At 37.4% G+C, this 12975-nt stretch overlaps 1 protein-coding gene across 6 annotated transcripts in view; it reads left to right on the top strand.

Moving 5' to 3' along the window:
* Nucleotides 1–12975, top strand: part of RALGPS2 (Ral GEF with PH domain and SH3 binding motif 2) — a 123131-nt gene that overhangs the window by 24989 nt on the left and 85167 nt on the right. For all 6 annotated transcript variants that reach the window (XM_085299618.1, XM_085299613.1, XM_085299617.1 and 3 more), the window contains 2 exons: nt 1659–1766; nt 12453–12503. In XM_085299618.1, the coding sequence (XP_085155744.1) occupies nt 1659–1766; nt 12453–12503 (159 nt within the window). The remainder of the gene's footprint in view (nt 1–1658; nt 1767–12452; nt 12504–12975) is intronic.

Genomic DNA, 12975 nt, shown 5'->3' with positions numbered 1-12975 from the left:
GGAGAAAATGTTAAAACAATGCAAACATCCCATCCTCCGAGCCAACAATTCTCTGCTTGTTTTTCTCGTCTGCTCCTGAAATTGGGCATTCTGATTTCTGCTGCTCCCCTTGAGAAGGACTTAGTCATGTATCTTCTTGACATCCACTCAAGGAAAGGTCTTTTGGATGCTTTCCAGTTTCTTGCTTTAGGAGTACTTGCAGTTTTGCTTGATGTAACAGCTACTTGCTGATAATATCCTACAAATCTTGTTTTCTTTTGTGTGTTTTTTTTTTTTTTTTTTTTTTTTTTTTTTGAACAGACATCACTCCAAGATCAGGATATTTGCTCTTTTGCCTTTTAGTAAGGAGTTAAACTTCCTAAGAGGTGCCTTCCACATAATGATAGAATAGAGTGCCTAAGGATACATCCAGTCTCCAAGATGAGACTTGGATGGGTCTTGTTTTGTTCAGTGTGTTTTGCCACTGCTGAGGTAGAGCTCACAACAATGGTGAGAATACAATGTGTGTCAATACTTGTTTTCTTCCTCTGGAATGTTTTCTACAAAGTATTAGCAAAACTATTGTGGGAGCTTCAAGGTTAAGCTATTGCTGAAGCCCATAGGCTTCATAGTGTGGTTCAAGGGTTCCTCTTTTTTGCTGAAGTCAAAGCATTTGAAGCTACTGACCATAATTACTGAGGCCTTTCATAAGGTTTTGTCCATGTGTATCATATGTTTTGCTTTTTAATCAGGAGTTTGCTTTACCCAAGGATTCTGAAAGTGAGAAGAAACCAYGAGTTGGAATATGTGTAACTGCTCTTGCCCTCAAAGGAAAGGGCTAGGAGGTGACAGGGGGGCAAAGTGATCGCATGCAACATGCGTATTTCCAAAATAAATGTCTGAGTTCATTTATGAAATACACATCTGGATGTGATATTTCATACTTCAGTGTGACAAACTTTCTTATAATGATTGAACAGAGAATATAAGCTTGTAGCTATATATCAAAAGAATTACTTGTAACATAGATGTATTGTCTTCATACTGTATGAAGCGTTAATTTTTGAACCGTATTTGTATTTAGCAGGGAAGCTAGTGTCTTGATATGTTCCAACTATATAATCGTAATATAGGAACTGATGTCTTCTCAAAACTTGAATTTTTAGTTTACATTAAAAAAAGTGTCATTAAAATTGCTTCTACGGAGTTTCTTAAAATGGAAACACATGTAGCTATTAGTGTATTTTTTTTATTAGTTTCAATGCTTGTAGGAGGAATAGGAAGAGAATGATACCATCCTCTGATGTTAATTGTTCCTTTGGAGCAGACCTTGCATTTTGTTCTCACTATAATGATTTTCTGTGAGTTCAGTGGAACTGATTTTTTAAGAAACTTTTCTGTCAACAAAATTGGCAAGAATTATGCCCTGAAATATAAGCACTGTGTGTTGAGAACCGCCTTTGAAGTTCGTTGCCAACTTCAGGCCCTCTCATTTTAGGGGTCTCCATGTCAGGAGAAAATATCTTGTGATTTTATTTCAGTAGATTTTGACAGGTAGAAAAATGTAATATGACAGTGATGTTTGGGGGGAAGAAAATGTTGTTAAGGATTAAAAAAAAAATGTTAAGTATTAAAAAAAAAAAAATCAAACATCAATGTTTTTGCTTATATTTCTGCAGAAGAGTAGCAGCTCTGAATCCCTAAGTGAAAAAGGTTCAGCTGAACTGAAGAAGAGCTTTGATGCAGTGGTATTTGATGTTCTCAGGGTCACACCAGAAGAATATGCAGTAAGCAGTTTAAGTAACTTGTATGTGTAAATACATTTTTGGGGGGTGGGGGTGGAGGCAACTTTTCCTCCTCTTCTTTGTTCCTATGGTTTGTGCCTAACTTCTTTCATCCTTGAGTTTCAAAAATAGGGCCTGTACTCCAAAAGGAGCCTGTACTATAAAAATGGAGCTGCTTTGTATGTATATTCTGCTTATTTAGTCTTTTGAGGCTATGCTGTGTCCTGAGCTGTTTCTAGCATTTTTCATGTTATTCTTGTATGTAATGTATCATAATAAGATGTTATATAAAACATTTTATTTTATAATCTTGGCCTAGCTTAGGGAACATGGTAATTACTTTTTACACTTTTCAAGGAAAAAAATGTACTTATGATTAAGCTTATAGTTGAACAGTCTGGGTTCTTGATTATGTCRCATAAAGCCTGTGTGATATTCAGTCAAGTCTTTTTGCATTTCATCTCTTCTCCCTCAAAATAGCATTTTTAATAGTTCTGCTGAACATTTGTTGGCTATGATTCAAGATTGTAGATTCTCAGGTTGAATTGCCTTTAGTTCATCAACAGCCTACAAATGCTGAAGGTCAACAGTAACAAAGCAGAGCACAAGCTGGATTGTTGCTCTTGAGGAGTTTTTATTGAGGCTAAACATTGAATATTTCAGTTAGTGGCTTCTTTTGCTACATATGTTGCAAGAGGTTGTTAGAGATTGTGAATGTAAACACTCATATCATAATCAATTCATATGATTAGATTCATGGTGAGTTGTCATGGGGAGATCGTCTATATGTGTATATACATGAGAAATTAGTATAAATTAGAGAGCATTACCATTAAATTTGCTGGCCTTTTAAACCATTAATACCTGTCTTAGTTATTAAAKAATGAACTAATTTTAATGAGCATACCAAAAATTTTAAGCATCTGGATTATGAGGTGGTACTTACATCTTAAGTTCTTTTTGGGTAGTTAGTAGATTTACCCCYGACTGAGGCTCCAGGCATGCCATTCAGACCTCTTCCTTGCTCTGTGKTCAGGAAGAGCTGGCCAGTGAATTGGTGACTTTTTGCAGACAGCAGTGTTTGGGGCTGGCCATCCTCTCAGTTTTATCCTGTAATCATAAGATGCATTCTCTACATAAAGAATATCTGAGCACTCATGGTATTGGGTTGGTGGYATGATTTCAAGTTAAATTATACATTTAGGCCAAAATAACTAGCGTCCTTTGGCTRAATGGGAGAGCCAGTGGCGAATGCTGTCACAGCTGGTAGTTCTTTAGTCTCTGTGCGGTTGCTGTCACTGCCCTGGATAGGAAAATACAAAAATTCTTTGAGTGTATCATGCTTCCTAATCCTTCTATTCTCCTAAAGCATTTCTTCTGTATAGAAACCTATAGGTTGTATGGGCATTTTAATATTTAAATATTACCTAGTCAATCTTAGATAAAAATATTTATTAAAATAGTCTTTTTTTTTCATATTGTGCTTCAAATGAGATATGGCTCTACTTAGAAAAAGGAGTATTTTATTAAGCATTTCACAATACTACAAGATTATATTTTTTGGCTAATATTACCCTGTATAATTTTCTGTTTTCTTAATTTCTGGGAAGATTCTGTGTTTTAGAAAACCCTTAGCTTTATTCTTAGCATTCTCTCTCTTAAAGGATCTAGTTCTTCATTTCAATGTGTGAGTTTTTTTTTTTAATTTAATTTTATTATTTTTTTATATATTTTTTTTTGCTTTGATCAGGTCTGAAATGCCTTATTGGCAGCATTCTGAACAGTTGAGCAAAATTACCAGTAGGCAGTGTATGGTCCATTGGTAAAAATTATTTTCGTTTTTTCAAGGATGTTCTTGTATGCAGCTGCACTTTTTAGTTGATGATTGTTTTCTTAGGCAAGTTTACATGCTTTTCCAGTAGCGTTTGCTTGTTTGGATGTTATYTTTTTCTAGTCATTCTTGCTGAAATTTGTGGAAATAAGTAAATTAGCTGAGAACTTAAACACAGAGTTTCCTCCAAGGTACCTGACCCCCTTGTTTGCATTTTATTGGCTATTTCCTTATTCTTCCCGCTTTCAGTCCTGCCTTGATAAACTATAAAATCTTCATCTGGATTTGAATGTTCGTATGAAGACCAGAGTGGTGCAGTATGATCGAGATTTTTGAACTATCAGAACTGATGAGAATGCAAAACTCTGCTAGTAATCTTTTCCTTATAATGGATATGCACACCTCAGATTGGACGTGGATATGTTACCAATTGCTTTTTCAAGATGAGGAAGCAGCACAGACTACTGACATCTGTGATTTAGGGAAGGCTGAATTCCATTACYGACTGCAGAATGAGGGCTGTTTTTTAGATGATTTTTTTTTGAAGTGGTGAACAGAGGAAATAGTTTGTGGGCTCTGTAGTTTCTTATGCTTGGGGAGAAAATATAATGTGACAAAACCAGTACAATAGCAATGCAAGGAAGTTGCTGCACCAGAGCTAGCTAGACAGATGCCTACCTAATGGTTCAGGAGTCTTGGCTCAAAAAAACAAAAGGGCCAAGTTAAAGCTGAAACAAGTGAGAACTTCTTTAGGACTAGCTGCTGCTTTTGAAAACTTAATTTATTTTACTCCACTGCAGCTGACAAAAACRAAGTTTCTGGGAGTATTTTTTTGAATGCCTGCATGTCCATAGATCTGGGGGACATGCGGAACCCCGTGCAGTGAGTATAAAGCAGGACACGTTTGTCCCCTGCTAAGGATTCTGCAGACAGCTTTCTAGCTGTAGCTGGTGAGGAGACTGCCTGTATCTGAATCCGGCTTTCAGGCTGCTCGCTGACTTGGAATGGCTAGAAGCCGCAAGAGGGGTTGGTGCCAGGATTGCCYGCTGGAGTCTGGCCCTGCAGATGCAGCCATCCTGTGCCCTTCCGGGTTAGCGGCAGCTCCAGTGAATGCTGCCCATTTTCTTTCAAGGGAGAACTGTGGTTTTGAATGTACATGGCCCAATTTGTTGGGGAGGGATCTATTAATGGTGTGGGGGCAGAAGAAAGGGTTGTTGGTGAGACTGGAAGGGAAAAGAAAATGCTTTGGGAACATGGGCTCCAAATTAAGATACTGGTGTGCCTCAGGCTGAAGAAATATTTATTTTTTTGCTTTACAGTAAAYTTTTATTCCTTAGACTGCTACTGTTTAATTATTTAACGGCTTATTGCTTTTTTTTACTCCTCTTTCCGTTTTATACTTCAACTTAGCTACCGTGGTGTAAATATTTGAGGTAGAATTAAGGGAAGCGCAGCTGTATAAATCCATTGCTTTTTTTCTTCCACCTAGTTACCTAAGAGGGATTATTTATTCTTTGCAGTGGTTTCTAAAAGTGCTATGAAACAAGCTTGGATTAAGGTGTATGCATGTTCCTTCTTTTTTTTTTTTGTTCCACTTAAAGTTGATCAAATGGATGTCTGGAAAAAGRACTGCTTATTTTGTAAACAGTATAGGAGTTAAGTTTATTTAAAAATCTCTAGGTGAAACATAAGAGACTTTTCTCAGAGGCATTCCAGTGGAACATCAAGATGTCTTTATGTGGTAAAGAGCATGATTTTTTTCTTTTTTGTAAATGAAGCAGATACCAAGAGTTCTGCAAACACATTACCTGGGTAATAAAAGTACAGGACTAGCTGTTGAGATGGCAGGGGGAGGGGGTTTAAATTCATTTTCTTTGCCCCTTTGAAAGAAGAAAAATAACTTACCCTGGCTGATGCTTGCCCACAGGAGAGCTTCCTCGCTTCCGCAGGACACTAGCGGGTTCAGCAATTGCCTGCACGAGCTGCTGCATAGCTGCTGGTGCCGTTGGGGGAGCAGCTTGTGGCGTAGCCCCCCTCCCGGCCTCTCCGGAGGCCGCCGTCCGTCGGCTGGGGAGCGGGCGGCGGGTCTGTCCGCCTCTGAGCACAGTTTTCGTCAAGTAAGGTGTGGGGCCCTAGGAGCTTCAGGAGAAACAGGACTTCTGATTATATACATTCCAGTCTCACTTAGCTTCGTTTTACAGAAGAATATTAAGTATGTTCCAAATGAGAGCAAGGGGAAGCAACTTCATTTTAGTGTGTAGAGAAACTATTAATGATAAGTTCTGGAACAGACTTTGAGGGAAAGTAGTAGAGTTTCAGCATAGGAACTGTAATCCCACAGTGTTCATTTAAGGGAACAGAATTATTTTACTACTGATGCAGTGCTTAATGGACTCAGCTATATATATATATATTTTTTTTTTTTCCTGCGAGGAAAAATACTCTGGGAGCCCGGAGAGACCATGCTTAAGCCAAGTTTGAGGTCTTAAATGTATTTCATTTGAAAAATTCAGATTATGGAACAATTTATGAAGTGCTGCTTGCAGAACCAACATGGCTTAAAGGAAAATCAGAATATGGCGCGCATTTTTCAGTAACCAAACTGACTTAAATCTCTTTTTTAAAATCACACACAAACTTACTTTTTTTGTTTCCTCCTCGCAAGGAGACGCTCTGCTGGAGCTATTGAACATGCATTATTCTTGTGGTAGGAATGTGTCAGGCAAAGCTGTAATAGAGTAAGTAACTGGATAGAATGAGTTCTTGCTTGAGAAGATCTAGGGACTGGAAATATGGCGTTATAATGCAGATTAAATGGGAATTTTCAAAGAGGAGTCTGGAGGAGGGATAGGAGCTGCATTGCTGCAAGTAAGTTATGGCTTTCTGAGAAGGAAGGCAATCCATATGTGCTCACCGAACTGAGAGAAGGAATTGGAAATACTTTAAAATTCTGTTTCACTGGGCTTCTCTATATTTCTCAAAGGAAAAGTGCAATGAGGTATGGTTCTGATTCATCTCAGTGAAGAATCTCTAGCCTGACAGCCTTGTTGAGAGAGGAAAACGTCTTTATATGAAGCTGTGTGGTAATCGGGTCAGTATTTTGGTGTACTTTGGTACCAAGTCCAATCCCTCAATACCCATGAGGGCTAAAATGTTTTTAAACTCAGTTGTGGGGACTCTCATGGAAAGGCTTTCCCTGAGGGCATGCAAAAACTCCTATGGTTATGCAGGGGGAAAGAAGGCATCTCCCAACTGTGCCAGTGTCTTGTTTCAGAGCCTTAATTGCATGATGATCATTCACTGTTTCTAAAATACGATTTTCTCTCAAGTAGTTGAGGGTCTGGAAATATTRCTCGTGCATTCATACATTAAAAAAAAGCTGCTTGAATTGTTAATCTAGGATTTAGGACCAAAATGGATAAAAAATAAATATATATTTTGTTCTCTCTGCCTGGGCAATGAAGAAGCTCTTCAATGTATAAATGAACTTGCTAGACACAACACATCTGTAAGAAGAAAAAATTAAGTTTCCTTATCCTTGTATAACTGAAATGCTTATTTACAAAGAGCTGTCCAGACCACAGAATGATGAGGTAAATGCTGAGTAAGGGTAACCTCTACATTTTATATTGCACATATAATCTCTTTTTCACATACAAAGCTGAGAGCTCAAAAAGCAGAATGGTTATTGTTGGCTTGCTTCATGTAATCAATGTGAATGCTTGTTTTTTGGTTCAAATAGCAAAACATTAAGGCACGTTCAGGAGAGGGAGCTATCCAGGAATTTGCGTTGGCTGGGTTAAGGAGTTGGGAGGAGAAAAGTCTACTTATTGCATCTCTGCACTGTAGAAACCAAACTAGTGTCCTTGTTTGTTGGGGTTGAAATTGCTCATGATTTGGTCTTGGTATGGTCTTGGTAGAAGTTATTTATAAGACTTGAGCAGTGCCATGTAAGATAAATATTGCAAATTATTTTCTAAGTTTTGTCATCTAAAAATGTTATTGATTAGAACTACAGTGTTTTGATTTGCTTAGCAGTGAGCAACCACCTTTAAAGSGATAAACACTCAGTAAGGTATTTAGGCTTTATGACTTTGAATAATTTAATGTTTAAATGTTTTTACAAAACATATTTCTAAACTATTACCTGAGGCACACTGTTGCATCTACGAAGTTATTACCAAATATTTATGGAACAAAGATTTCTTTTTTTTCCTACACTAAAGTAGCAATTTGATTTGGAGTCAGTATTCAGGCAAGTATTATTCTAGTTTAGCTCAGGCATTTAAATCAACTACGAAAAATTYTCGGAGACCTGGGTGGGGGAGGAGGAACAAATTCCCCAGCATTCTGTTCTGCATTTTGTGTGAACAACAAATCAGTTTTCTGTTTTATTTTTGAGGCTATTGTTGTAATTTTGTTTTAGTGGTGRGAGTTTGCACTTGAATGTCGGTGTAACCATTGTAATGCATGAGTTTGTAGTGAGAGTTTGCACTTGAATGTCAGTAACCATTGAAATGCATGAGTTTGTAAAGTTTTTTTTTTTTTTTTAATCTACCCTGGATCCCTCTCACATGTAACGAACCTTGGCTTTGTGTTGCTCGTCTTGTTACATGGTATCTCCTGTAACAGTGTAAAATCCATTTTTATGACTAAACATCAACTCTTTGAAGATGCAATAGAGAATTATTTATTATAAATATGAGGCAAGCCATAGTTGTCTTTTGGGGCCCTCTTGGTCTTTAAGCCATTGAACAAAAATGACTGTTTTGAAGAAGACAGCCTGATGAATTCTCTGCAGGCAGAACAGTAGACCACTGAAGAGTGGCAATCCTTAATTTTTAGAAATCAGCTTTGCAGGTTTTTTGAAAGGTTGAAAACTTTTCATTTCATCATGAAAAGTTTTAGATTCAGGAATACATCCATTGAGTCAATTAAACTTTTAATGCCATACTAAGAAAGTCACCTCTTAGTCTAGTCAGGTTTTGTCATGCTTATTTCAGAAACTTTGAAGAACTCATTCTCCTTCAGAAAAAATCAGAAATCTAAGGACACAATTTCCCGTTATTTCGCTTTTCCTTTTGTGAGAAGACAGACTCTTTCTTTCTTCTCTTGATTTTCTTTCAGCAGAGGTGCTGGACAGAGATCCAGTCTGTTCCCAGCTGCTAGGGATTTGAACCTAGGACAAGAATGCAATTGAAAGAAAGCTTTGAAATTTTCTCCTCATAGCCTGTCTCTGCTGTTTGGACCCTAAGTGTCCACACTTCTGGGTTTTCCCCCTCAACCCCCAGTTTTCTAGTTTTGTTCATATATTGGGAAGCACAATGATACATTCAGCCCCAAATTGACTTAAAACCGTGCGTTTTCCAGAAGCCCTGGTGTGTACCCACGGGAGACTGAAGGTTGGGTCCTGTAACTGGTGTTCAGGACGGGAGTCTTCACCTTGGAAACCAAAAGGAAGCGTTAACCTTTTCGCTGCAATGTGTGGCTGTTCAGTGAGTTGGGTTGGGTTAAGGAGGAATAAATCTGTGCTGTGCTCATGTCCTTTTAGCTCCTGAGTATTCTCTGCAGGCAAGGAAGTATAATTTGTCTGCCCAGAATGCTGTTGAATGCTTTACAGGAGTGGGATAGATCTTGTCCTTCCTAGTGAGTGACATCTGTTCCAGAAGCTGCTTTTCTTTTTTAAGGCAGGGGGTGGCAGACCCCACCTCTGTTACAGGAGTTTCTTTTACAATGGTACAGACTCCCTGTGCAGTATTTAGATAGATCCTGGCCTCTCAGGGAAGCCCTTCTCTTATGCATGCTCTATTTAAGACTCTTAAAATTTAAGAAATAACATCTGTAGAATCCTTTTGAGCCCTTGTTCTCCTGCTGTCTTCCTTCCACACCTTTTGAGGGAAAATGGCTTTTCCAGCAGCCTTTACATTTGTTATGTTTCCATTTTTTTCTGTAAGAGTGGTCTCTGAACTCATCTTGATTTGTGGGTAAGTCAAAAAATCGGTTTGTGTGGTTGATGTTTCCCTTTCTGATGATCATGTGTGTGTAATGTAAAGTTTCAGCTGTATCCTCATCTACTGCAGAGAGTTGTCAAGCATGTGGTGGCTGTTAGTAAGGTGGCAGTAGTGTCCTGTCCATGGCATCCTAATCCTTTCCCAGATAATCTGACCATGTTGGGAAGGGGTGGGAAACAGCATGAAGAATCCCCAACATTTGTCTGTGCTTATGTGCAAAATCATTCTGAAGCAAAATTCTCTTAATTGCAATTGGTAAATGCTTGTGTTGTCTGGTGCACTTTCACAACTTACTCAATTTCTTCACCAACATTGGAGTGCAAAAAAATGTAGTTTTGGGATGCTGGGGTTGAGAGCAAAGTTACTTTAGGGCTGCTTTTGCCCAGTTTTGCCATAGGTGTGTACCGGGCAATAGGGAGGAGCCCAGAGCTTGTCTTCAGGCGTCACCAAAGCTGAAAAACCAGAAATCTCTGGCTCAAGGGATGAACATTTGTTCCTGTAGTGTGAAGGGGCGTTTGACCAGTTCATCTTGAACTTCTGTTTACTGGCTGGTACCTTACTTTGGCAGCTGATAGACTGCCGGTTGAGAGACTGAACTGATTACGGTGTTCTTTAGGTCTGTTAGTTATTGCTAAGATGTTGGTGCCTGCAAGAAAATAAAGGTAATCTCACTTCAAGTATAATTTACTTTAAGAATAACTTGTTGGTGTCAGTTCTTTGTGGGGTAAGCTAAAATTGCCCTTCTTGCAAATAGGTGTGTGCCAAGGACACTGCATTTGCAGTCCTGGTGATTTGAAATAGAATACTTAATATTATGAAATAGTTCTTAAAAGTAGGGTGAGAGCTTTTTTTCTTTCAAGATTAAGTCAACTTTTGTTATGCCTTGTAATTWTAATAGAATGTTTTCATGCAGCAAGTTTATTTTTAATTTGAAAGCCATCTTCAGTTTTTGACAGAMGGTTATTATATATTCTTATAGTTGCAGTGAGTACAGGGGAACAGAAGAGTTGAGGGCAAAGAATATTTGGGGCTACATTCATATTCCTGACTTCATGTTCTTATTAATTCTTGGCTCCTAAAATAAACCTTGATTTGTCTGATATGCTTGACTTCATTTAAGCATTTATATTATTAACATACATGTTAATAATAACATATACTCTAACTTATACTTTGGAGATGGATAGTGTTGATTGATTGTTAAACGACATTAAAAAATGGTAGTTACGAAATTAATTTTTAAGCTGACATTTAAATAKTTTCTAGATATTAATAAATTGTAGGTCTAAATTATCTACATCATAGCACATGTGGGTATATTCATGTTAGAGGACCAAGAGGTAAAGGTTTTGTACAGGATTTACTGTTACAAAAAAGCATTCGGACAAGCACGTTTGTGGGTGCGTATCATGTTATTTGTAGTTGAGAGTATATGATTTCTACTTAGATTGGTCTGYCTTAGTCTCACTTTATCCTAAGATTAGGGGAATATAAAATAGCTTCTAAAAAATTTTATTTTAGAAGCAGWAGCAGGTGTCTAAAGCAGCAGCAGCAGCTGACAAAGTTGAGCCTAGACTAAATTAGGGGCCATACAGCTTGGAAAAAGGAAGTGTATGAAGGGCTCATTGCTTCTTTTGGAACTCTTTACTGAGGAAGCAAGACTCCAAAGAGCCATGGTGGCAAAATAAGTTCTTTTCTCCTGCAAAAGAGTGGAAGATTTTCTCCTGCATCGAGTGTTGGTTATAGAAATTGTTACCGCTCAATATAATTTTAGCGTGTTTGAATGCCAGAATTCATGCCCATAAGTAGATGTAGGGGTCAAGGAGCTTTATCTGCTACAAAATAGATTTCTGTCTTGTTTGGCTAAACACATCCCTTCTCATTTACTAGAGTATTTTATTCTCCTTGCAACTGCTTTCTGTAAAATACAGGATCATATTTTATTCTTTTCTGTAAAATTGACTTCACCTGAGAAGCTATTCTACTATGGCAATCAATGGGAATTAGTTTGCAAGAGTCACAAAGCTGCCAGTACATGCTGCAGAGTGAATGCAAGGAGAAACTGCAGTTTTCAGGGATGCAGGAAAACATCTATGTGACTTGCATCTAAGGAAACTTAAATCTCTGGATTCAATGTTACAAGGGTATTGTAATGTCTACGTCAAATGGTACTGGTCTTTCTGGGCTACCTATGWACTCTTTGAAAGAGATTATTTTTTCCTTTGGATTATAGGCAGATTCTGTGTTTAAATGAAGACTCTGTGAATATTTTTCAAAATGCAAAGCTACTTTTTTTTTGAGTTCACCTTTGCTTACTATCCTAAAACTAAAAGACATCCAYGATTAAAAATGTACTTGTTAATTCTGACTCCTTAGAAGTAAAATAGCTATACTTATTTTTAAAATATCTGTTGCTATGTAACTGAACAATTACTTAAATTTGCTGGTTCCTRTGTTTCAACTACAGTCCAAATACAGACTTAATTTTAGGGATATTTCAACAGAAKTGTGCAATACCTAGAGTGAGATTCACAGTTTTAAGAGAAACTTTGAGCAACTGAATTTACTTCCTATAGTTTCTATACAGTGTTTCTAAATATAAACTGAYTTGTCCATACAACTGCAAGATTGTTAAGGAAAGTAATTTCTCATAATTTATTAAACCTCTGACCACTTGATTCTCTTGTACAGGCTGGCTCTGAGAGCTGTAACCTCTGAAATTAGCTACTGAATAAAACTGAAATAATAAAAGGAAACTAGAAAAACAAATACAGTTRTTATTATGCAGCACAACATCTTAATGGAACAGGGTTAATTTTGAGCTTAWCTTACGACTTTTTATTTCAGGGTCAGATAACGCTAATGGATGTTCCTGTATTTAAAGCAATTCAGCCAGAGGTGAGTAGTTCATGGATTTTGTTTTCAGTTTCTAGTCGAAAAAAGWTCAGGATTTCTTGCAATGTCAGCTAGCACACAAATCCTGGAACTGGAAAGTGTAAGTACATTCAATGCATATTGGGTTTTTTTTCCACTTCTTATAGCTCTGAAGCAGATGGTTTTAGACAAAGATATCTGGAACTAATAGTGTGTTGAGGAAAGAACTATTGGTATTTAAACATGTTCAACTAATGCTAGGGGTAAAGTATCTGTTTTTAATATTTTCGAATGTTAAACTTCTTGACTRTACTGATCATAATGTTTTAGATTCCATAAACATCTTGACTGTACTGATTGTCATGTTCATGATTACAGCTCCTGTTAGGCAATAGTTTGTTTTTTCTTTGGACCTAACTAATGGTTGAATTGAAGTTATAGTATGCCAAAATATGTATTAAGTTTGAATTGACATTTTTTTTGTGACTTTTTGAAA

Source organism: Rhea americana, unplaced genomic scaffold (assembly GCF_003343005.1).
Source record: "Rhea americana isolate MKP2758 unplaced genomic scaffold, rheAme1 scaffold_151, whole genome shotgun sequence".
NCBI classification, from domain to species: Eukaryota; Metazoa; Chordata; class Aves; order Rheiformes; family Rheidae; genus Rhea; species Rhea americana.
Note: the sequence above shows the minus strand (reverse complement) of the source record. Positions and strands in the feature narration are given on the sequence as shown.